The following is a 27,036-nucleotide window of genomic DNA, read 5'->3' on the forward strand; positions in this document are numbered from 1 at the left end:
GAACGATACGATCGCCAATCATAGAACACTATGTTGTAGTTGATACCTTCGCTCGTTCCTTCGCAGGAACTGTGGCCGCTGCCTGCTGAGCGAGAAGTGATCAGACACAGACATCTGCAGTCACCCCTGACCTTGAAGTACTTTAGCGGATCGCCACCGAGCGCATCCCTCAGGTCGCTCCTTTCGCCCTCTCTGGACAACAGGCGTATTCAACTGGCCCGTTGGGAGAGCAATCCTTAAGAGGAACGTAGCTGCAGGTTAAGACGATTCTCGACGAGGAAGAACGAAGGAAGAAAGAAAGGAAGAAATAAGAAAGCGGAAGATCGTATTCTTACGTTAACGACTGAATTGTGAATTCTGCAGAGTGCTATACTAATTACCACAGCTATAGTGGACTACGCTTACGTGTGTCGATATAATGTTATGTATGTTACACGCAGTGTCTGACAAAAAGAAAAAAATAAGAAAAGATAAAAAATATATCGTCGGAGAAATAAGACGTGAACCTCGTGGATTGGCGCCATGAAACTCGAGGTAGGATTCTTCTCAAGGTCGAAATGTCCATCGAGTGAACGCTTGCATGTTTCACTTGGAATGACCTTCGAAGAAACGGAAACAGCGTTATCATCGTTTAGGATCCTTCGATCGTGATGCGAAAGCACGTTCAAGGAGTGATGGTATCCTGCAAGGTTTGGGACAGGATAGAGAAAATATCTGTATATATACGGGATGGTAATTTATCGCGCTAAATTTAGTAAATTCGCTGGATTTAGAGGAAGTCCAGAGGAAGAGTGAAAGGGGAACGATGCGTGAGTGACGGAATGACTGAAGTAGCGTCCTAGCGTATCCACGAGGCATTCGAAGATTAAACGAAAAGACAAACAAGCTATAGAGAGCTTAAATGTATAACATACATGTGTATTCTCGGGTGTACAGAAGAAACGAGACGAGGATGACCAGACCACACGAAATAAAACACGTAATACACGTATTATATAGAAAAGACACGCATAGAGATACTCACGCGATGGAATACACGAGTACACATATGCATAACATGTGCATGCGCAAAAACACAGACGCGCGTACAGATACACGGACACTTACACGAGCAGGTAATAGGAAGTTTATTTTTTATGGCGAATTATAGAAAATAATTTTTTTGCACCTTTTTGAAACGAAGGTAATACGACAAATGCTATAGCGCGACCGTCCTTTAAATCCACGGCAAAGAAAGAGACCGAGTCGAACTTACCAAGCTATGTACCGATCTTGACACTCGCAATAAACAATATTATATATTATCGTACGCACAATCGTTGTGCAATAACGCTAACGCCTACATAAAAACGATTAACAACTCTATTCTGTTGAAACGGTGTAACGAATCGTTATCGTCAATCGTTGTTATCGTTGTCGTCGTCGTCGTAACGCGCCTCGCTGAACAAAACTAATTATCGCTGAGCACCATCATGAGCCCATGTGTTGCAATGGCGTCGAAAATTTTAACGATAATAAAGTTCCGTATAAAGGAGGAATAGAAGCAGAAGAAGAGAAAAACGAAAGAACATTAACACCCAAGAAATTGTCCAGGGAGCTTATTCACCGCCACGACGATGCCGTTCTGCGGAACAGCTCGAGCATCGACGCTTTAGCTCTTGCACGTGTGTGTCACGCGATCACAGAGAGGAATAAATTATATTGCGTACACGTATATTATCCGCAAACTCATTATTCGCACGTGCACAGCGTCGACTGCACCCTTTCACACGCGACGAACGTTCAAAGACACCGTAGACTTGGAACCAACAGAGCGAGGATAGCATTCGCTCTGTTCGGTGTCGGTCAACGGAAATCGTGGCACGTTTTAATGAACGTTGCATCAACGCGCATCGTATTCCGCGAATCATTGCAGCTCGCGTGTTTGCGCGTACGTGACCACGCAAAAGCACGACATCGGCGATTCGAAAGTAAACTCGGAGCTTACCAAATTGTACTCCTTACTAGCTAAACGATCGTCGTTTGAAGTGTTCGCGATGCCTAATGTCAATCAGTAGTTTAGAAAAAAAAAAAAACCGTGAATAATTAATCCGTACGTGTATCATCGTGCGCCGTTTTCCCTTCGGTTCTCGTTTTCTATCGATAGCTTTAGGCATTTTTCCATACGCGCCGAATTTTTGCAGCAAATCGCAGCGAATTGTACAGAGAACGAAGAAGAAGGTCTACTTCGCCCGATCCTTGATTATTTTCGTACGATAACCTCGCGATTAGACACGTGACGATATCGCGAACCGACGTCTCATCCACGTTGTTCCGGCTGTAATCGAACACGACTATGCCGACTGACAACAATGTGTCTATCGACTAAATTTTCTTCGCTCGTTCGGTCGCGCTTCTCACGTTTGACCGAAAGAAAAACGTTCCTAGCAATCGCGGCAATACTCTGGTTTGGTTCTACGCGTGATAAAAAATGTCGCGACGGACAGGCGGAAAAGCGGCGTCATGCAACGATGCAGAAAAACAAGAACGAACCAGAGAAACAAGATGAAACGGGACAAGGAGCGGCAAAATTCACCGGTCGTTTACGTAACAACGCATGTACTGTCAGCAAGAAAGCTACCGTGGCCAGCAGTAGGTCAACGTTAATGTCCCAGAACGAATCGTCCGGAGGGAAAACTGCTTCCGCACGAGAGAACTAAAAATCTCTCTGATTCTCAAGGAAGAAAGCCGGTTTATTTTCTTGCTTGCAGCACATCCTCGTCGTCCTTCGATGACGGTCACACGTCGTGGTAGCCATCGTCATTGCAAAAGATACAAAGTTGTGCGGGACCCAGAACGAAGAGAGATATTTCTACATATGTAGCGTTTAAATAAGAAGGGTGGCTGGCCAGAATAGGAAAGAAAGTTGAGTGGAGCGAGCGTGAATGTGTTGAATGGTAAGAAAGAGGAAAGCGTGCATGGTGTAGGCTGCTTGATGAGGGATTCTCATGTGACAATTATACGTAGATGAGGATGTAACGATGAGAGACAGAATCGCGAAGATGGTTTTCATCCTTTGTACATAAAAATACATGTGACGAGGATCACCTGCCTTTTACTATAAAGAAGATGAGAAATAAGAAGAGAAATGATGAGGAACGTAGCGATATTATGAAAGAAAGATGAATAATGCCGCGTGTGCGAAACGCCTCGTCTCATGGCTGAATGTTATATACAATATCTCGGAAGAGAAGGTCCTCGAAGGTCTACTAGCATTGCATCGCGGACCTTTTTGGAAATTCCCTTTCGATCTATCCGCAGCTTCGAATTTTCTTTCGCCTGTATCTGTCTTGCGTTCCTTCCGTTATCTGGTCACTCTCAATCTCTACGCGGGTAGGTTTGAGAACCGTGTCACGAACAATAACTAAATGAAAGCCGCGCGACGAGGCCTCCCGTGCGACCCACGCTCCGGAAACTCGATCATCCACGTTTTATAGGAAAGAACCAGCGATGTTTCTTCTGCTATTGATATATCGTTGATACGATTTCTTGCTTTGATATACGAATATATATATAAATATATATATATATACAAATATATATACATATATATGGTTGTTGAATTTACATTATCATAATGTTAGATCGGGCGGGCGATCAAGAGTGGCACGAGATAGCCTCGTGAGCGCGACGAGTGCGCAGATAATATGGTATGGATGTAAATATAATTATTATACATTTGTGTAGAAATGTAAGAGACTAAAGAGGAGAAGAGGAAAGGTCGAGGAGAAGTACAGAAGTTAAGGACACCATCGTTGCATCTATCGTCCGAGAGATCACTTACGTCAAGTGAAATGAAAAATTGAAACCGACATATTATTCAGGCGTACACTTAACGATACATACATGCACACACGGACATGCAACACACAGGCACACACATTACACACGAAAGAGAGAACACACACATACACAGGTTCACAAAGTACGCGTAGCTTAACTATCTCCTTAATATAGGTGTTGACACGCTGTCGGGCAAGATAGGAGGATATCGTGAAAAGAGCGAATACTGAAAATACCAACCACGGGTTGAAAGAGGCGGAAAAAAAAGAAAGAGGTGGAGGAGGGTAAAGGAGAAGGGAAGCCACTTGTAACTGACATAGAATAGTGCAAACCTAACTATATTTACTGTGACATGTAATATCCTTAATGAAAAAAAAAAAAATGCGATCTACTTGATAGGAGAGTTGTTCTGCACAAACACGATGCTTCATTGATAATTATAGTGTCTCTCTCTCTCTCTCTCTTTCTCTATCTTCAAAAAGTACGTACCTCTCTATACCTTATGGCAATTTAATGTATCCAACACGATATTTTCGATCGACAATTCGTTTCGGCAAATAGAGGACGAACGCTTTTCTTCGCGTTCGCCCTCATTACGGACGACTCTCGTCATCGTTTACTCGATTCGAGCTCATCATTGAAACGAATCACGCGAAGATACGCATCATCGAACGATCATTGTTAATTCTAATTGTAGTCACGGTCACTATCGTCGCGTTAATATGGAGTACAAGTATAGGGAATTCACCGTCATCGTCATGTCGTCGTAGTTAATGGGAAGTATTCTAAAACGGAAGAAGAGAAAATATCGTTACCACCGACTAGTAAAAATCATGCAGAAGAAAACACATGGATAAGAGAAGAACGGGAAGGAATTTTTATATATACGTATAAAAATATGTATGTATATTCCCTCGTGACGATCGGCTTTGAAACGTCGAGCGATCGATTAAACGTGTAACGTAGACGATGAAGAACGATCGACTTCTTTCGTCAACATTACGAAAAATCCCACGCGGTGCGACGCGATCGTCGTTATCCGAATGGGAAGCCAACGAGATTCTATTTGGAACATTTAGACAAACCAATTTCCGTTCTTTCGTTTATCCCTGGAATAGAATCTTGCTGTGCGCGTGTATCTTGAGACGAGAACAAGTTCTAAAAGCAACGAGGAGAGGAAAAAACAAAAATGAGAACACCGAGCGACGCGTTTCGTAATATTCGACGAGTCCACGTGTCGTTTTTACAGCGTACGAAAGGACGAAACACTTTGTATGCACCCGCCCCCCTTCCCCCATTGTTCATGCCCATTTATATTGCGTAGATGGACCGATCGATAATTATAAACGGACGTGAGAATACTATTATATATATACATATATATACATATTATATATATAAATATATATATATATAAAAGCGACAGAATGAAACTACTGTAACTACACCTGCCTCTTGTGAATAAATGCCTATTTGTTTCTTTTCAATCTGGTTGTTATTCTCATGATAGTTTCAATGTATATCGATCGAACTTATAGTAATTTCCGCAATTGTTATTTACGAAAATAAAAGTCAATTTTCGTCGAAAACCTTAGGATTTAGAATATGTGTTTTAACGAACCTAACGCGATTATTATTTGAAGATACGACAGATCCGTAAAACAGATTTTTATTAAATAAATACGTTGTCACAATTGTTTAGATCAGGTGGAATCATATAGCTATCGTAAAATATCGACGAGTACGTTTCGACTTCATCGATTACTAATTTACAAAGAAGATTACTGCGCGCGCGAACGCCAGCACAAACGCTGCGCGGCCGCGTTAAACGAACCGCGTGCAACCGCTTCGTTGTTACTTAATACCGATCGTTTAATTAAAGCTAAGCGTTCAGACTGAAATGGAGAGAAAGAATGTCGAGGAACATCGTCGCGGTTGACCGGCGCAAACGCGTGTGAAAAAATTTCTCTAGCATGATATTGCACTGCCGTTGTGTAAAAAGTTCGCAGGGTTATAGCTTGGTCGATCGACATTCGCCACTAGCCCTAACAATGTCTTTCTTTTCTTTGTATACAATTCTCGATTCGTACTACTTAATTTCCTGATCCATTTGGACAGATGGACGGACGGACGTTATTAACCGTTTGAGTCTCAAGCAGCGCGATCGCACTGTTTAGATTTTATGTCAAAAGTCCCAGTACATTTGGACGCTACGGACGATTGACGATATTTTGTATTTCATTGTTATCTTCTTAATAATTTTTAGGGAACAAAACTTGGAATATTTATAAACTAATAACACGCATATATAATAATATAGAGATAATTCATAAAGTAACAAATATGACGAGCGCTATCGCGCCGTTTGGTTCTCTTCGCAATCGATTAAAACAACTGCTATCGCACTGTTCGAGAGTTTTCTTTTTTTTCAATAACCCCTGAGACTCAAACGGTTAATGAACATTTAAAAAATAGCATAAATATAAGCCATTAAAATCCTCTCCTAACTTTTGGATTTAATTTTTTATTTCTCCTTCCCTATTTGATTTAATTTTTGTTCCTATAAGGTATTCTTGTCACTAATGTAACGACGATAGCGCCATAAATTCAGTTAAAATTTATCGTAACAACGATAATGTATATTACATAAATCCGTATCATCGCAATCAACGTCCAAAAGAAATTTCGCTCTCGTAAAAGTCAACGTAAAACTCATTTGTCTTACGTTATCAGAAACGTTTCGTATAATATATTTACAGCCACGGGTTGAAAAAGATCGATCCTCTTTAGGTCGTCTCGTCGCATTTCGTCCAATAAAGAGAAAGGAGAACGAGGGAGCTGGCTATAGTTTCGCTTAAACGCATCGGTCAGAATAATGATAAGTTTGTACCGCGAGTCCGGAGATCTTTACGAGTAGACGCCGCTAGAGATCGTTCTTACTGTGGTAACGAGTTGTTCCATGATTATGGGAATGACGAGATATTCACCCGGAGGGAAAAGAAACGTTCGCGCTTCACTGTATACCAAGTAATCGCTTAAGTCTGCCGATTGACACTTTCCTTCTTTTCTCGATGAATCACATAGACATCTGAAAAGAAGAAACTTTCTTTCGTTGTCTTGCATTCGAACACGTAACTGTGATATACTGTTCGACATTAAAAAAAGAAGAAAATAATAATAATAATAGCAGTGATGAATCTATTGTCAAAAACCTAGCCACGCCAGAAAATCTACTCCAAGCAAGATAAACGTCCCATGATCGAGACTCGATTTCGTGATCTTGCTAGTAAAAAACGAGCTGCCCTGTAAACTTAACAACTATACAAATTGTCGTAAAAAACGACGTACGCGAAGCGCCTTCTATGGCGTGTTTGCTGCTCAAGGTTCGAGTTAGCAGTCTGTCTCCAAACGTGACGGGTAGATGAGCGGGCGAGTGGTCCCTGATACGCTGGCCGCACAACGAAAAGTAAAAAACCTTTCTTCGAGCGCAGTCTTTTTCTCTCACCGTGCACCGGTGTCTCTTGGCTTTCATTTCGCGCAACGCGAAGTCTACGCGAAAAGTCATTTTCGTCAAAACAGACCGAACACCTTTCTCGACGAGGTGCTCCGCTTTTTCCTAGCCGGAGCCACGATTTCTGAATTCTCAGAGTTCGCGGCGGTGATAGAGTTCGTGACAGGCATCAGTTTGCTTCGAACATGTTCATCCAGAAGTAACTGCACATCCATTTGCCATTGTTCCAGCTGTTGACTAAGTTCGACCTTCTGTCGAATAGCCTCCATCAGCTGGCTGTCAGCCTGAAGAACGTCTATCCTCGTTTTGGCCAGTTGCACTTCCGCCCTGTTTTTCCTAGCCACAGCTTGGTCTCGAACTTTGTAAGCCTGAGCCAAAATCTCGTCCTTCGTTAACTGCGAATGTTCCATATCGTCCCGAGCTCTATCGCGTTCCTCTTTAACCCCACGCAGTTCGGCCTCGCTCACACTCAGTTTGCTCGTCGTATCGAGCAAAGCCTCTCCGCGCCTCTTTAATTCCTCTTGCGTTTGCTTGTGTTGGTCCTTCAGGTTCTCCAGCTCTTCGCGCACCCTGTGAAGTTCCACGGCTAAACCGAGCTCTCCTGGTGCCCCTCTTCCGGAAAGAGCCAAGTTGTATACCTCCTCCACCAAGTCCAACAAAGCACCGGGACAATTGGCCTGTAAAAAACCAGAAAGAACGCTTGTATAGAGAACATATGGCGAACTACTTGCGAGTACAATGCCATTGAAACTCGGATCGATCGTGGAAAGATATCTCTGTCGTGCGGCAAATTACGAAGAATCTTATCGGTGCAGGCTATATGAAAGCAACCGTGTAAACAAACTCTGCAAACACGAGCCACGTCGAAGCGTTATAACTATAGTGTACTTACAGCCGTATCTCTCTTAAAAGTACCGGTCACAGCCGATTTGTTATCTACGATCGAACCAAGCGTTCCAATCGGTGAACTGAGCACGTTCGTGGGCGCCCGACACGTGTTCTCTATATCGCATAGCCGGAAACCGGAAATGGTGGAACAAAAGGAGCGAGTTACGCGAACCCCTTACCGAACTAGCAAGAGTCTCCTGTCCATTGGTATCCGCCTCCTCCGTTTCCGTGGTGTTGTTCACGATCACGAGCATAGACTCGTCGCAGTCACTCTGTAAACCGGAGTCGTCCTCCCCTCGTCTCAAATGGACGCACAGCTCCTTCAATCGCTTCACCGCCCTCGCCACCTCTGCACGCAAATCCTCCTGATCACCCAGCGAGCTTCCGCTCTCCTCGCACTCCATCTCCGCCTGCAGGGACCTCGGTGGTTTCTGTATCGAGCCGGATCTGCCTCTCCTTTCCGCCTCGATAGTTGCCAATGTCGCCGCCAGCTCGTCCCTGTGGATTCGAACGATCAAACGATCAACGTCAATCGTACGATAAATCCTTCCTCTAAACTCGATCCAACGAACTCAACTCGTTCCAACAAACTGACATTCGCTCTCCCGTTTACGGATACGTGGTTACCGTCGTTCGCGTTTCTATAAGTTTCTACAAGCAAACGAAAGAGATAAACAAACACGATTACCGTGCTCGAGAAAAATCGATCACCGCTTAAAGCGACTGGAAAACCTTCCTCTATTTTCCGGTTCTCGCCTCGCGGAACGAACACGCGTAGGCATTTGAAACGAACAAGTATTAATTTCTGCCCTTTCAATGCGCGCCATGAAAAAACTCTCCGCTGTACATACGTGGGCTGCGAGGATTAAGAAGAACAATCTCCTATGATTCTAACAGACGGTGATAGATAACTGACCATTATGCGGAGATATTGTACTATCATTGTGGACCAAAACGATGTTGGTTGTAAGAGAATAATAAGTTAACGACGTATAGTGTCCTATTACGATGTTAGATGCCCGAAGGGGTACAGAGGCGCTTTCTGGCCATTATCCTTTAATTTATCTTTATTAATCTTTATTGAATGTCTTTCGGTTAAGGACCCAGTTAAGAAGTCGTATCTCACCTCTCACGTTCAGCTAGTTTTGCTCGGTGTTCCGCCTCGTGACCGAGCCGTTCCAAGGCCGCGGCTCTATCCTCGGCTTCTTCAAGAGCCGCCATTGCTCTCGCCCTCTCTTCCCTCAGCTCCAAGGACCTCCTCTCTAATTCTGTTCTTTGTGCGGACACCAACTGCACCTGGAACACGTTCAACATAAGTGGCTTATGTTCTATACGATTTCGCTATATCGGCCTGTGTCAATCAGCTTACCGATCTTCCTACGATCTACTACCTACGTTTGCGTATCCGTACACGAACCACCGCGACCGTTGATGTTTCGTACACGTGATGCAGCCTGAGAGCGCGTGCTTCCGGTACTTTCGTAAGGAGAAACTAGCACGTAGAATATAGACGTGCGTACAATCGTTGCCAGAGTGAGATTCGATAGTATGTTAATTAGCGAAATAGGTTTTGGATACGCTTGGTGCTGGTATCGTAATAACGATAATATTGGGTACTGCGCATTACTCCTTTCTTTCTATTCGACCTTGTAATAGATACGTGAAAGGGAATACCGGTTCTGTTTGCCTAATACAAGGAACGCTTTTTAAGTTGTAGCAAGGGCAGGTTAACATCTTTAGAGAAAAATTTACAAAGAGGAAAGTAATTACTTTTTAGTTATCCGTGAGAAATCTATTAATCAGGTTAATTATCTGACCTATGGACTACTAATTTCTTATTAATATGTAATTATTTTTCTTTATTTACAGATCATATTTTATTTCTCTTGAAAACGTATCATATCATTTCTAAATTTGCAAGAATCGATTGGTCCTCATCGGCCTTTTTAATTCCATGATCAAAAGAATTAGAACATGTTAAATCAAACTACCTGTAAAACAGTTTCATCTACTCAGAAATATTTATATACAAAAATGTTCAGCGTATCTTCCGAAATTATGTTTGGACGAAGGAGGAACTAAACGAAAGTAGTACGTGCTAGTATTCCTAAAACGATTAAGTTATTCCAAAGACACCTTTGTTCTCGCTCATTTCCACGTAAATTGCTTCGAGTTTCTTTTCACGAAGTCATTTTCCAATCTCTCGCCGATAAACCGATAGCATGACATAATCAATAACGTGGACGTAACGTGTAGACAATGTAACGAGTATATTACTCGGAGGGAATTCGCGCGTGAAGGGTATTTCCTGAAATTCGAGTTTCTTCCACGTAAGAAGAGAACAAAGGGCGCCAGTACGAAGGACGAGGCAAGTTAAGTCGATCGTCGAGGGTCACGACTCACGACCTGTTTGCTTCGAACTGGCGTACCGCGCGAACTTCTCACGGCTACGCGTACTTCCTCCCGCGATCTGCCTCGAATTATTAGACGCTCGTACACAGCCCATTGATATCTCCGGGGTCATACATATTCAATGCTGCTAACGCCGAACAATATCCATTAACTACGGTCGCAACGGTAAACATCCAGCTGGATTCCCAGAACGATCTAGCTACGATTATCCAACAATCGTAAGCAAAAACAAACGGGTACTGCGCTCGAGACAATCGTTCGACACAAATATCTGCCGAAGTTACGAGGACAATTCCATAATGGCGTGAAACAGAAGAGAAATAAAATACTCGATTGCGGAAGCGCGGATCTGTTTCGAGAAATCCCCCTGAAGCCTCATTCACATTAGCCAAATTAGTTGAATTCGCGTTGCCTGAATCGATTGAGTTTAGTTTCACGTTCATACATGTTGCATCGCTTGACTTTAGATTTAGATTCTGATTTTAGATAAATGTCGAAGGCAATATGAATAAATAAAATAATTGCGTACGTTGTGTACCTAACGTTGCGTTTCAAAGCGGCATAACATATTACGTTGTTTAGCAACTTGTCTTCTTTTCAAGTTAAAAAACATTTAAGGGAACTTTCACGATCTTACTCGAAACTTGACAGGATATTTCGAAACAAGTAACGGGATCGCGTTAGTCAAGGAATTTCAAACTACGCTGAACACAAATGACTCGAAGATGGATGACTGTACTGACGAGAATATGTATAGGAAGTTGAATAGATTAAGAATATAACACATTTCCATTAGTAAAATGACTTCAAACGATTCGAAGTTAAAGTAACTTTGCTGATAAAGACTCAAAGTTTAGACGAGAATATTTCAAGTTACGTAAACAAGAAATTCACACTAGCAAATTGTTTGAACTGAGGCTTCAAATCATCGATCAAATTGAAAATAACTTGGCTAACCTGAACGTGGCTCAATGCGCTGCTCTCGGAAACTACTAATTTACCTCGTCCCTGAGAACCTCCAAGCTACTGACGTGATCCTGGAGCGTGGTACTTCTGAGGGCACACTTTTCCCTGAGCACCTTGACCTCGATGAGCAATTGCTCTTCCTGCTTCGCGGCTTCTCTCAGCTGATCGGCCAGCCTCGTATTTTGCGCGGTGAGCTCCGCGACAAGCGTCGCCTGGTCCCGTTCCGCTCTTCTAGCTCGTTCATTTTGTTCTTCTAGCTGACTCCTCAATGTCTCCACGTCCGCCTGTAGCTCCAAGGTTCTCGCTTCGTTCTCGCTCCTGGCTTCCTCTAAACGTCGACGAAGCAGGTGCCTCTCTTGTTCCAGACTCTGTGACAACAAACAGCGGGAACGTTAAGACTATTATACGAGATCGATGAAAGCCAATTAACAGACTGTCGCGTGTTTCGATATCGAAACTTTTCGTCCCGGCACGTGTCGAAACACTCGACTGTGTTTGTCTGTATATACAAATGATCTCGCTATATACATATGTGAAGAATTTATAGAGAGAAAAAAATAGGTAAATAAAATGCATCTTTTTTTCAAAAATGAGATAAATATAGCAAATGGCATGTAAGATCTGTTTCTTATCTAATAGAAAAACTGTACAAATATTTCACCACGATAGTGATAATGTTTAGTCAACATAAGGTAGTGATGATATCTAATGTTTCAATATTTGATAACATCAGAAGTTTTTCGACTAACTCTTTGCAGTTCGTGTAGCATTTAACATTTTGCCCTGTGTAATTCATACTCAGTAAATTACTTTCAAAGATATTAACTATTTGACTATATGTTTGTAATTAATTGCGTGTATGTATTGCCATATTTCTATTAAATTAAGTTACAACGCAAAAGAATATATTTTATAGGATATTAAAGTTATAAGCTCGGAATGAATAAAATGAAATACAGCATCGAGTCGAGTTCGAGTTTACCTATACTTTTCATAAGTTAGAGATTTTATCGCGATGTTTCTTCAAATCTTCGGTATGCGTTTCATATGATCTCGAACGGAATATTTAGTTTCGAAAGTATATCCGAACGGAGAATACTATACTTTCTCGGTATCCATGAAAGTAGATGTTTATTCACGCAGTCTGGTCGATGTAATAACGGTGAGAAATATTCCTAACAAACGGTCGTGGCAAGAAAGCCTCAGCGCTATTGAATAATAAAAACAGAAGTGTTAAGAACGAATTGCAGAGAAAAGAGCGGCGGTCTACCTCAACGATGTTTGTAAAATCAGCAACTTGAATCGCTTGGTTACCTTCGACCTCGAAACGTCGTGATCGACCTACGAACGAAGGCTACCGCAAACGTCCCTGACTAGAATATCGAAAAACAGGATTCTGTCGTCGAGTCTCCTTTCTCGAAATTGTCACCTCGTTTCACCGACTTGGCATCGTTGGACGAATTTTAAAAAGGCACGCGGTGACTCACCGGAGTCGACGCGACGCTCGCCTACTTCTCTCAGGTTCAATGATGACGCTGATCCTCAAGACCTAACAAGATCCGGTGAAAGGATAATGTTTGGGTGTTTCGTAAGAACGCCGAAGCTCCTACACGAGTTTCATCATCCGTTAAAATTGAAAACATGCACGCTTGCTTCTTCGATTTATTATTATCCGCGATTAACCCTTTAAACACGATTGTCGTCAATATCGCCAAAAGCGATATCAAAAATTTGAATCGAATTTGAGGTACGGATATCATTTATTAACGACTTCGTCTGATATTGCATTTATCTTTGCTATCTTTCTGCGTTTGAAGGAGGCAATTTATGAAAATGTACACGTACTTAAAGAATTAATGAGAGACAATGGTTTCTCATTAATGCGTGTAGGAAGACTACAGACAAGATCATCTAGTTTATAATTAATTAGACACTCTTTCTTTTTAATTCGTTGAATCGGTTTCCGGGAAACGACAGAAAAATTCATTCATTCCGCTAATCGACCATCACGCGAACGCTTCGGCACGAATAATTCTAACATATCGATAATTTTCATCGTAATTTATTTATAATCAGTATATTTATATCCGTAAAAAATTCCCTTGTAAATTATAAACGTCTGAGCTTCGCTTTGGACTTTCTTCGACAATTACGAATCAGGTAATGAGCTAGTTATATCTACCTCTTTTAATTGAACGCTTAAGCGTTATAATCAAAATCATTCTACGTATTTTCATCATCATGAAGCGTGGTCTGATTTATCGATCGCTTTTGAATGAATATATTCCACTCGATAACGATTAAGTATAATTGGCCGCGGCACATTACGACTGATCCCTGCAGTTATAAATCACGAAATAGAAAACGCGAGGCTAGAAAATAATTGGTCGTGCTGGATCCCGCATCTGTTATTGTGAAGCTCGTCCAAGAATAAAGCCAACGAATGGCAAATGCTTGGAACGTTCGATTCACGGGGGAACGCCAGAATTTTAATTCCAATGCGTTCACGCAACGCTAATATAGAGTTTTGTGGTACGAATTGCGATGTATTTGCGAGGTGCCGAATGAAAAAGCAGCTGTAATACAGGCCCGCACACAACGATCACACGGTTCGATGTTGGCGGAGTTTATCGAGCTAGAAGGTAAGTACGGCCTTGGTTTCCCGTGGTTACTCATCGACCGATCGTCGACGCAGCCAAAGGCTCGTGGTCGCTCGATCGTTCGAAAATCGTCGACCACTAACGATTCGATCCTCGAATTAACACTGATGTCCTTTATTAGGATCGTAATTACGTGTCTCGTAAAAGGCGAGAGAAAGAGGGGGAAAGCAGAAAGAGTTTGAAATTAAATTAACCAATGGATAAAGAATTATCAATGGATACGTGATTGTTATCTTTGTACTGGGTTTTCTTTATACGCGTGTATCTTTTACCTTTCAGGTAAGGTTGTATCGTACAGACTGTTACGAGGTACGTAACGACGTTTAAATTGAATGAAGAAAGACAAAGAGAGAGCACGAGGAGAACGAGAAAATTGCGATTCTCTTAACTCGATATATTATGTAGTATATATATATAAATCTACAAGTGGCAAAACCAAGTTCGCGAAAAGGTAAGAATTATGCATTAATACAAGATGCGAAATAATAATTATATATCTCGCGTGTGTACGAGTTGAATCTATAAAAATGAAGTGCTGATATAATATGAAAAATGAAAAATCTGGTTAAAGTTACGTGGCTTCGACGGTTGTGAAACATTTCCTCGATATTTGTTTGAAATTGAGCAACAAATTAATTCAACAAGTAACGCAATTTCACACGACCGAGGTATCTGGAAATTTCGCGAGTATTTCAAACATTTCTATAGAAAGTATAATGCAGTCACGTCACTTTCAATGCCTCTCCAACAATGCCTATTAAAGACTAACAATGCCTGACATTTTATTGTGCCGATACGTTTATCAAAAAGGCTACGGAACAGCCTTTGTCTTCGCCGATTTTAACTTAAACGTCGGCTAATTTGAAGCCCTACCGATTATATCCACCTCAAGGTGGTTAAACTCTTCCCGGGTGCACAAAGAGAGGGAAAAAAACGTGGAAGGTGTACGTGGAGAATACAGCAGAAGGGACGAGACACACGGGGCTACGGACAAAAACCAGAAAGGCAAACACGTGTGTGATGCATACAGGAAAGACAAGAAACGTGCGTGTACGCTTTTTCCATAAGGTACATAACATGGCCGAAGGCGACTAGCGGAGATCCATGAGTCACGAATCTCCAACCCGTTCTCCAACACGACTGTTACTCCGATTGCGGTGGTTTCGCTATCCATGACGCTACCAGCTAGCTCCCACATCGGTGTACTTCAGAAAACATCATTTCTGACACCTCATCGACCTTTGCGTTCACATGGAATGCACGATTTCTCGCGTTTGATCTCCCAGGACTGTATCTAAGCTTCTCGAGTTTTTGTAATACTCATAATTGGTCCTATTTCAAAGTTCAGCATACATTAATTGGATTTAAATGTAAATTTCTGAACTAGGAAAATCTGTATGTAATCTAAAGAAAGATCACGTGTCTGGTATCATGAGTAAACATTCGCTTCGGTACATCTCGCTTGTATACGTCTTAGAAATCGATAAAGTAAAGAAGTTATTACGGGACAATAGTAATAAAACAAAATTAATATAGAATGGAATTTGATAATGTCGGGGACTTTAGGAGGTAAATTTGAAAATCGAGACTTCAATTTGAAGATTTGTGTTTGAATGTAACTATTCGATTCAAATTACACTTTTCAACAGAAATTTATTCGTGTGCAATCCTTCGCAACGCAGATAACGATAACATTGCTATTCATACCGGACTCAACCTGTTTCCCTATCTATCGGATAGGATGAATCATCGATAAGCAAACGTTAGTGATCCTTTTTATGGATCGAAGCATCTGTTACTTGTAATTAAAATCAAGCTCGATTATAATAAAGTTCGACCCCAATTCGATTACAATTATATTCGATCCCAGTTCGATTACAAACTACACATACGTATTCATGAGCAAATCGATGTGCATAATTACAGACGACATTCAATTGTAAAAACGTGAAAAGGTCCAAATATCGATTGAGTCACGAGTCATGTTCGATGTTCCATACTCGTTTATTCCTGTGCTCTTTCAACATCGAAGCTAATGTCGTCGTTAATGGTCGTTGCTACATCATGACATGTAACGAAATACTTTCATCAAGACACAGAATTAATTCGCAACGGATTTGAAAAAAGTTTCTGTCTATTAGAGACGTTAAGTCTGTTACGAAATATTTTCAATATCTGGGAAATGCTATTGATTGAAACGTAAAGCGGATGTAAAACTTGTATACGTGTACTATACTCGTATATCAAGCTTAAAGAGAATCCTTCATCCTACTAGACAGTTCGATCGATTAAAGGAATCTGATTTGGCGAACGAAAAATCTGAATTTCAATTTCTCATGACTACATCAACCGATATAGCTCGCTCGATGAATTCTGTTTCTCGGAACATGCATAATAACGTTTCCTCCCGTTAAAGGGAAAACCATCCACGACAAGGAGATTATTCTAATTATACAGCCGTGACCAGCAATACATCTTCCGGCACACTTTATCGGACTTCTAATTTAATGGCTGAGCTCCTGTCACTTTCTGCTCGAAGAAACAGACATCCGCCCGATAGAAAGGGAAGTAACCGAAACAAGGAAGCGGAGTGAACAGTGACTGGTACGTATGGACGCGGATCTTCGATTTATCATTTCTCTGTCCAACCGCATGATACCGCTCTGACTACGAACATTGCATACCTGCTTCTTTGATATGGAACGAACATCATTTTCCTCCGTATACGCAGTCATATACCATAAAATCCGACTTTTTTCCTTGCGACTTTCTTACAATTTCCACTTCGACTAATTTCTACAGCAAAAACTTTTAAAAGTTGAAGTATACGCCTATTCGTTCTCATTAACGAGCTCTAACGATCCGCCAATTGCGAAAACGAAATGACGAGTATTTTACAATATGTGGCAATCCGCGTATTTCCTTCCTCGTTGCCGAGTCTAATTCTAATCTTCGTGCCGCGTCTAATTTAATCACACGACTAAGAACCTTCGCGCAAATTTATTTCCTGCGACGACGGATCCTTCATTCCGCCTTTCGTGGATCCGCTGTACCGTTAAATAAAAGACAAGAAGTACCTAATGTAATCACAGAAACTGTGCGACATAATTACGACGCAATCCCTAAACGAAACGAATCACAGTGTTATAATCACATCTTAATTGCAGAAGGAAAGAAACGTCTTAATAGCTTCAACTGCGAACTACTCTTCGTTCACTTTTCAGGACGCGATGTTGCGATATTATTCGAGAATACTATAATTTGCTCGATGGAAGAGCGGCACAACTGCATCTTTTCCAAAAACGAGATAAATACAGGGGACGATTATCTCATGAATTTCTAAATCTTTAATAGTAGACTGTGGATTTTCATGCAAAATTATGAAGGCACCTAAAGAAGTAGAGATTCAAAAAAAAATTGTTTCATCTAATGTAAGCAGAGTACAATTGATCCTCGAACAACGCGAAAAGTTTGCTTATACTCGGATTGTTTTCTCGATCAATATTGTAGAAGTTTCCGGGATGACACACATACTATGTATGTAGTCGGCGTAGTAAAACGTGACTTTGTAACAAATTAGACGGCTAACGAAGAGCTGTTGAAGAAAAAAGCGAATCGCTGTTGTTAACAGACGATCGAACAGACTGTTGCCATATTATTGCCACGGTCGTGAGATCAGTCGTATGCCAATCGATGCAGTATAAATACGATATATCTATAAATAATATAACAAATGATATGTGTACGTATTTTCTCTCTCTTATATTTACGTAATTTTTTAATAACATTTTCTTCCCTCCAACTTATCTTATTATAAGAATACAGTAATAACGCATATATGTAATATGCAGAATCATGCTTTCAGTCAACAACAGGTTATTATATTGTACATGTACGTACGTACACAGTTAAGTTTTTTGAGACTCAGAAATTATACGCGGATTTTCGACTACTCGGGGTGTCTATGTCCATCGCATTGTTCGAGGGTTAACTCTACTCTATTTTACATATATTCTTTTTTAACATTACATGCATTCTGTGCGCTTTCGTATCTATTTTACTTAAATGCATAAAAATCCACGGTCTTATTAAATTCATGCGTATCTATAGCCTGGATTCAGTCAAGTCGCGATCCCGAAAGAATCTCAAATTGAACATTTTTAACGCGGTAATTAAATATTAAGATACAATCATGTTCCGAAGAAATCCTTATTTTTCGGATCTTCTCTTTACCTTGTTACAATTTGTTTTTTCTGTTATATAAGGGAGAGACAGGATCATTGGTTGCTTGGCTAATATAAAAGGAGGTCGCGACACGTAGTAATATATTTAAATATTCCAAAGCATACATATTTCTCTAGCAGAGTTCGACTTGACCCACAATTTTTCTAAAAAAAATATCTTGTCACTTACACCACTTTTTCACTCGATACATTCATTACACTTTTCCATAAACCGCTTTTATAAATAAACGGTTGCCGATAAACAGGTCTTGACTCGTGCACAGCTAATCGAATAAGTATTATCTAATGGGTTTCCTGGCGCATGCCACAGGTATAAGTCACAGTTTATCAAAAGAAATGGTGCACGTGTTTCATGATTGGCGGGTGTAGCGAATGTTCGGGAATAAAAAAGAAACGAAAAGATCGCGATAATGGCCGTTTTAATTGGCATTGCACTTCGCGGTGACGCATTGCGCTCGCCTCGGCTCGGCTTTTGGCGTTGCGCCGCACCGTTCCTCGTTCACTTTCCCTCAGAAGAAAACGATTATGCGAGGTGAACCTTCTCAGAGAAGGAAAAGGAGGAGAAGTAGGGAGGCTCGTAATAGAGAGGCAATGGCCCGTGACGAGCCAGGCAATGATCGTATACTATTGCAACAACCAAAGTCCATCCGCATATTGCGCGACCTGCTCCAGACGGTGGATTAATGTAACAAAAAGAACTAGATTATGGTATAGGTAGGTAAATATACCATTTTGAAAGTTTTAAATATACTATGTATATAATGATACTAAGTATATTATTTATTCGTTTTAAAAATTATAAGTATACAACATAAAAATAATATTAGACCATGGTGTGTACATATATATTGTTTTAAGAATTTATCGTATTCCTTTCACCTCTATGGTCACCTGTTTTGACCTGTTATGTCGAAACGGAATGTACAGAATGTAGATATATATATATTAAATATATGTATATGTATATTAAAATTACTTATAGATTCGACGAATGATTTGTCAATTTATATGCAATTTTATATATGTAGTTTGCGTACTGGTGTAACCAGTTTATTCTACGGAAATTTTTATAGAGTTTGTCAATCGAATAACGTGACCCAATTAAATATATGTTTCTTACAGATGCATATGAGTCTTGCGTCTAGTAAAAGGCTAAAGTTCGTTTTACGCTGCTAGAAATGTTTTTTAGTATAGCCAATGAATGTTAATTTTGAACTTAGAAAACTTCAAATTCAGAAGCTACTCTTCGTTCAAGAGTTACACTGATCTCTGCACACAACTTTACATTCGCAAGATGTTAGATCACTGACTGTTCAGCTTTTAATCAATTTGGAAAGTTTTCCAATTTCAAAGTTGCTATTTTTGGACTCTATTCATTGAACACTATAAGGAATAATTTTCGCTTCTAACAACGAACTTTAATCAATGAAAAATTTCGACTTTGAGATCCTTGCGGTTTTCATGTACCAATGGCGATCAGGTAACAGCAAAGCCGGATACGTCCATAAGCATTAACGTGGACGAGAGCAAAGGAAACCCGTGGCGATCGGCGTAAAAGCGTTGTGTAATTTCTCCGGGCCTATTACGGTCAGAATATCGCTTCATCATGGAAAGAGCTAATTGGATCGAAGCGTGACTCTTGTTCGATTGCATTTGCCTCTGATTTCCAAAGTTTTTGCTCGAGGTTCTTATTCAATGCTCTTCCATCAGGTTCTTGCTTAAGCTGCTAACAGAATTCGAACGGACAAGGAACATTATTTGATAACACTATACGATATTTTCTCGCAGCGGTAAGAAACGAACCGATATATTCTCGAACGTAAACGTGTTGTGTAATTAGAGCCACGTGAACACCTAACCAGGTGCGATGCGTCGAGCGTCACGATTACTCCATCGACATTCGATAATCTAACACGCTCGATTCGTTGTGTTATTTAATTTCGCGCACAATGTACCGAATAACGGGTTCACCAACTTCGACATCGCGTTATCGTTTTACGTAAGCGACAGCTTTAACTCGATTCCGCGATTGGTTGTCGTTGCCAGCTCCAAGGTGGAACGATTCAGAGCCGTTTGCACGATCGAATATTTAATCTACTGCGACGAACCGTAATAAAATCCGCTACGTGTCTTAACGAGACATTTCGCGATTTCACTGGAAGTTGGAACCAGCTAGAAAACTGTGCCGCCAGAATGGTTTCGGAAGATTACGTTCGTCTCGTGTCGATATATCTCGCTCCAACTATCAGCGAGCAGGTATCTGAAAGCTAAGAACGTACCTAGAAACTAGAAACTGGTATATCTAGAAACTGGTTGAAATTATAGGCGATAAGACTATCTCTGTATCGGTTCGGTTTTAAGGAAAACAGCGTTTTGTACAGAAAGAAAGTAGATCAGGAGATCAGTGCGGGAACGCGAACACAATGCGTTATTAATGGTTATCTTGAACGGTAGTGAATTCATAGCAACAATCTGCGCTGCAAATCGAGGCTGATATTAAGTAATTATTGTACTAAATGAACGTTCCCGTGGAAGTTGCGCGAAACGTTGATAAAGGACGCGTATGTATGCTCCGTTAGCGTAATTCAGATCGATGATCGAAACTCGTTTGAGAACGCGGAATCACGCGTTCCGTAGGGGGAAGTCGCGTAACTAAGTAGAAAACAAGGCTGCCGATTATCTGTAGAATCTGCGAAAGTAGCCAGCCAAGTACACGATTAATGAGATTAGCGGCAGATTACGACAAACCAAAAGGAGGCCGGTGTCGCAATCGTGTCAGCGACAGTTACCATCGTTTCATGGCTACTATTATTGTTTACAAAACTTATGTGACTCACCAGCAATTAAAGCGATGTTGAGTAACAAGAAGTTTGCGGTTCGTGCACCTTTCGAAATGTATCAAGGCTGCCACGATGCGACTAAGTTCGAGTGTTTGCCAAACGTTTTATCTTATCGACTCGGCCGATTCGTCGCATGACGTGTGCCTCGACCAATCGAAGCTTAAAATCTTACGGCAACTTCGATAGCGATAACGATTAAACGCTAGTTTAATTAAATAATGGGAATTATTAAATTGAGTGGGATCCACGATCGCGTTGAATTTGAGATATAGAAGGATGACGATGGCGTGAAATATCATCTAGAAGAAGATGCTAGACGACATCCGATGCTTCTTAGATTCTAACGTAGCATTAGTACTTGATCATAGGTAAATCAATCAACCGCTGAAATAAAACGAAATAATCAATGTGATAATAATAGCGAAGAGAGAAAAAAATGTGTTCCTCTGTGGAAACTGTGAATGATCTAAAATTCTTTCGCACGCGATCTACTCATCTATCGGCGCCATCGATTGAAATCGTGGGAAATAAGGAAACAGTCACGAGCCGGATCGATATTGCCACCAAGAAAAATTAATATTTTATTTTACAATGGTACCTTAAGCGGTAAACCGCGTCTCGAGAAACGAGCGTACCCGATCTCCCGTTTCAAATCGTTATCCGACACCGACAGGTGAGAGTGCACGCACTTCACGCACGCACTTCATGCACGCACGATGGCCGTACGAGTATTATGAGAGCGAAGGAAAAAGCGACGATCCAAGCACGTAGCCACGAAATTTTCCCCGTCGTAAAATTCGCGTAGACCGTGTACAATTGAATTGGCGTAGAATAATCACGGAAGGAAAAAAGGTGATTCGCCAGAGACACCGTGCGATAATTAAGTGCCACTTCGCAGCACCATTTAGAAGAATTTCTATCTTCGCCTTTTTAAGTTTAAAAATAATGCAGTGCATCCATCGGGTTTCACGATTGTGTTAACCGGATCGTGCCTTAATCGAAGACTCTTACAATTACGAGGTTAGAAGTTAGTAAAAACATGAATTTTGTTTAGGTAGGTTTTAATTCTTGCATATATAAATACGATAACTTGTTTTTAATAAGAATGAAACAATGTAAAAAGACTGGCCTCTAAGAAATAAAAAATCAAACGAGTAACAGATTGAGTCGTCTCCTCCGATTAACTCCGACTTGTTAACAATGAATATAATTTAACAATTTTCTTTTAATCAAATAAACCATAATATGGAACTATTACAAAATCTTTCATATAACTTCGATCCTCCTCTTTTTCCCGTCTCGATACAAATTAATTAATTCTTTCAAAATTTATTGAACGAGTAACGTTTTCTTACAAAATAGAGGTCTTGAGAAATACGTAGCTTCAAACATATAAAACATAACTGGAATTTCTCAAATTGGCACGAGGTGGAATTTACTTTCCCTAAACTTCAGTTTCATATACCTGAAGCCTACGCGCCGACCTAGTTAACGACGACTATGATCCTGAACATCGATAAAACTCAAAACCTGAAATAACAGGAAATCCATAAAATCCAGTCGCCTGCATCCTAGGGAAGAAAGCATCGACCTATCAAGCAGGTATAGCCATCTTCACGAGCTATCTCCAGAACCGTGTAGTTACCTTGTTAAAGCGTCACGGTACATTTGGAAATGGCTCGGCGCAGGTTCACCGTCAAATCAATTTCACTGCATCTTGACTCGTTTGCAAGTAAATCGTTCGTGGAACAGGCTCGCAGCCACGCATGTTCGCCCGTACGAGGATGCTCGTTCTCCGGCCTCTACGAGCACCAGCCGCCGAGAAACTGGCAGAACAATGGGGAAAGATAACGAACGAGGTGTAATAAAATTGAAAACAAACAATCGGAGTTTCCGACTAACGGTACAGAAGCTCTTAACTAGCCTGTTTCGTGACAAACAGCGCTGAACTTTTTCCACCGTCTCTTCTTTCCGCTCTTTTAATTCCACCTACCCGTAGGGTGTCTCTACGAACTGTTTCCTTTCTTGCACACCAATTCCGTTCAATTTGTATCCTCGTTGGTACCCAACAAAGTATAATATCGTGGCTTTATGATCCATCGGGTATAAGTCGTATCCGTTCGCGATAGAGTACCAACTCTGTACAATAAAAGAGCCAAAAAAGTGGAAGATTCTACGGCTTAGTACAAGACTTACGGCATCTAACGTTTATCTAACGATCGCGTGACATCCTTCTTAATGGTATTTCGACGAAATCTCTTGGAGTTCGTAACAAAGATTTAATGTCGTAACGATTAACCCGATTGGAACGGTGCTCGTGATCGTTTCTTAAGAGAAAATACTTGTTTTACTAGTTGATCGTTTCGACTAGTTGCTCGTTTCCTCGGGACGGCTCTGTGGCACACGCCGGCGCTCGTTCAGAACGAGCAGTTGAAAACACGAGTGCCCTTCTGACTCGAGTTTCCGTGTGGTGTTGTTAAAAACTTTCCCTATGCAGTTACGCTCTTACCTACGGCCGGAAACTCGAGCTAAAGAACGTTTGCTTCGTTGCAAAAGGCGAATTCCGCGCATGGGACCAGGAGTATGCATTTTCCGATGCTTGCAACGAATTCGCGAAATTTTCTAGATTCGTTTGCTAGGTTGTCGCTTGGTTCGTGTTCCCTTTAATGCGTTGGTAGGTAAACAAGCCGAGGAAAGAGGGTAGAACGTTCCTTTGAAATAACGGTTTGCTTTTTCGCGGACTTCCGGTCTGCTTCGCATTCTCCTAGACTTCGAATCACACCGTCGCAAAAGCGACTGCTCGTTCTATGGCAATTAGTCCTGCCTGGGTCTGGGAACACATCATTGTAACACGCACAGATATTCATTCTTCTTCTTCTTCGTGAAAACTGTATCCGCCTTTTGAAATCACACTTTTGCGTCGATTGAATGCTCGGCTGAATCTTGGAATTCTGTTGCTAATATTCTCAATGACTTCTTTAGTTACCACTGCTGCATCGAACGTCTGGAAACGAAAGAGCAGGTAGTCCATGATCTGCTCACCAAATTCGTATAACTCAGAAAATGTATCCCTTTGTGGAAAAAGAATTTTCCACAGGTCATTTCGAAAAAAAAGCCGCCCCGGGAATCCAAATACCATATTAAGATAACACAGGTAACCGTATTAATGTACCTGAGAAAGCGATTCTAAAAAGCGGCGAATATTGTTTCGTATCTGACGCGCTCGACAAAGGAAAATACGTCAAGCTGTGGAAGTAAATACGATAAATATTTAGAGGGAAAGGCGTAGCAACGCTGGATCCCCTTATAATCGCCTAACCGCGATCTCACGATGCACTTTCCTACAAATATTAGCGGCATAATAGTGGTCCGACAGAAACTTCGCATCATAGGCGCGGGCCAACCTGAATTGCATTCGCACTTTCTCACAAGGATTCCTAAGGTATTGTATAATGAACCATTGAAATCTCTCATCGAATCGTAAAACAATAAAGCTAATTGCGTTACGATTTACGATTGAATTATTTGTAACGTTTACCAGTGCAGGATTACGTTGCCGTCAACTTAATAATTTCTGCCAACGATCGAGAACCTAGACAAATTGAGTAACAGTTGAACAACATTGTTACGAAATACTCGTTTCGTTCTCACGACATCTGCCAATGCTATACCAACACTTTGTCCAACTGTTTATTCTCTGCGTATCATTAACGTGAAAAGAAGAACACTGGGATAACAAATTTCTGATACGAACGATAATGGGGATACGCCAATGGTTAGCAGAATGATGGTGCGTATCCCGCGGTTAATTATCGCGAGGTTAATGAATTTTTAATAGACAGAATCGCGCCACGAGCAAATGGGCAGATCGCGTAATTCACGCGCTCGAAATTCCCAGGTCACCGGCTGCGAGGAGCCCGTGGAATCTCGGCTTTCTAGATCTCGGCTGTGCCAACCGTGTAAGTGCCGCTTTTTATTGCCGACACGGTGCCGCGATTATTCTACCGCCGCTTTCAGACTACCAATTATACAATAACGAGAGGCAAACATAGCGGCTCGATCTCATTGCTACTTTAACCCACTTCTTCTTTCGGCATCTGTTAACAGTGCATCAAAAGCTCGGTAAATTTGGATCGGTGATACCGAAGTCCTTGGAGCCTCTTAGGTTCATCGCCCTCTTTTTTAAATAAGCGTTTCAGCTACTCTGAATTTTCTTTAAATAGACAATTTGAAATAGCTCTCTGTTATTAGACATGTGACGAATGTTTCGCAGTATTGCAGCTTTCGTGTAATATATTTAATAAGATAATTTAACGAAGTTTTTTTAAAACTGTTAGGTTCGTTGTTTCTTTTTAAAATACACTTTCCAGTTTTGTTGAATTGTTTCGAAATTTGAAACTACGAATAGCTTTCTGTTATTGTATAACGAACATTTTTGATACCTTTCCGTGTGTAAAGTGTTCCTACGAACGGTTCTACTTTTCCCGATAATCATCCAATTGCGTTCAATTCATACTCTCATTAGTCTCTAACGAAGTATAATATCGAGAAATCTTGTGATCCGGAGATCGAACAGCGACAGTACAGTTCTTAAAGATCCTTACACGCATTGCTTCCCTTTTAACTCTGAAATACTATGCTGCGGTATTGTGTTCTTCGTTCGATTTTATCTTGCTTATTTTTAAAACATAGCACTTCTTTATAATTTCCTGATAATTTCATGTTATAAAAAGCCTAGAGCTAATCAATATTTAATTTGAATATCTTTCAAAAGATTTACATTAATAAAATTATACCATTCAATAAACTAAACCCTAATTTAACTCATTTTCATAGTTACTCCAGCATAGATATGGAACTATAGAATTAAATTTAACAATTTTTTAAAACACAAAACCGAAATAGCGTCTCGTTATTGTATATAAAGAATAATTATTTCCGAATAATTATTTCATTGAATATTAACGCTACACCATTACACATCATTCGTAGTTGTAAATGAAGCAAGCGTGCATTACAAGATTATGCCACGCGAATATTAATTAGAATCTTTAAACGGAACTCACTGTCCTTTGTCTCGTTAACTATTGTAAAAACACAGGTCAAATTCCTAATGATAGAAACATTAATTCCTAACCGATGTCTTTTAAAGTTCAATCGCCGGTAAATTAACGACATTTGAATTTCATAATTTCAAAACTCTTCCATGACTAATTGTGAGTAGCTCCGTTTCAACGCCTGTACGCATAAATCCATTGTCCGTTTTCGCTATTAAAATTCTTTTCCTTCGATTACCATACTATTTTTCGTTGTTCGGCCACGAAAGGATTACCATTGAACGTTCGGAAAGCATCATTATTAAATAATCGGATATTTCGCAACGCGTCGATGCCATCGACCGATCGTCCGAAAAGGATAACACACGATCGAACAACCGTTTAGTTGCCACTCGATTCTGCATAATTCATGCGAGGGTATAACAAACCACGATACAATGGAATCAGAAAAACAGCTGGCGGACGAGTTGGAGGTGGATTGGTCGGGGAAACCGTCGATCGGTCGTTGTTAAAATGCTTTCTAGAGGCTTTACGTAACATTTTAAGCATACACCACATGTGCGATAACGCCGAATACGCGAACTTGTAAAAGTAACATGAACGGGTTTAATTAAAGTAACCGGAAACGAAACATTG

General features: G+C 40.8%; 2 protein-coding genes across 2 annotated transcripts in view; one reads left to right on the top strand and one right to left on the bottom strand.

Annotated features, from left to right (window-relative positions):
• LOC126919020 (protein Fe65 homolog) overlaps positions 1–5,309 on the top strand; it is a 150,276-nt gene extending 144,967 nt beyond the window's left edge. The window contains exon 16 of the mRNA XM_050727705.1: positions 40–5,309. Coding sequence (XP_050583662.1) covers positions 40–89 — 50 coding nt within the window. The 3' untranslated portion in view covers positions 90–5,309. The remainder of the gene's footprint in view (positions 1–39) is intronic.
• Positions 5,310–5,475: 166 nt separating this feature from the next.
• LOC126918970 (bicaudal D-related protein homolog) overlaps positions 5,476–27,036 on the bottom strand; it is a 28,833-nt gene continuing 7,272 nt past the window's right edge. Inside the window, exons 2-5 of the mRNA XM_050727607.1 lie at positions 11,635–11,967; positions 9,348–9,517; positions 8,401–8,719; positions 5,476–8,010 (exon numbers count right to left, since the gene is read on the bottom strand). Coding sequence (XP_050583564.1) covers positions 7,393–8,010; positions 8,401–8,719; positions 9,348–9,517; positions 11,635–11,967 — 1,440 coding nt within the window. The 3' untranslated portion in view covers positions 5,476–7,392. The remainder of the gene's footprint in view (positions 8,011–8,400; positions 8,720–9,347; positions 9,518–11,634; positions 11,968–27,036) is intronic.

The sequence above is a fragment of the Bombus affinis genome, chromosome 7, assembly GCF_024516045.1.
Source record: "Bombus affinis isolate iyBomAffi1 chromosome 7, iyBomAffi1.2, whole genome shotgun sequence".
In the NCBI taxonomy this organism is placed as follows: Eukaryota; Metazoa; Arthropoda; class Insecta; order Hymenoptera; family Apidae; genus Bombus; species Bombus affinis.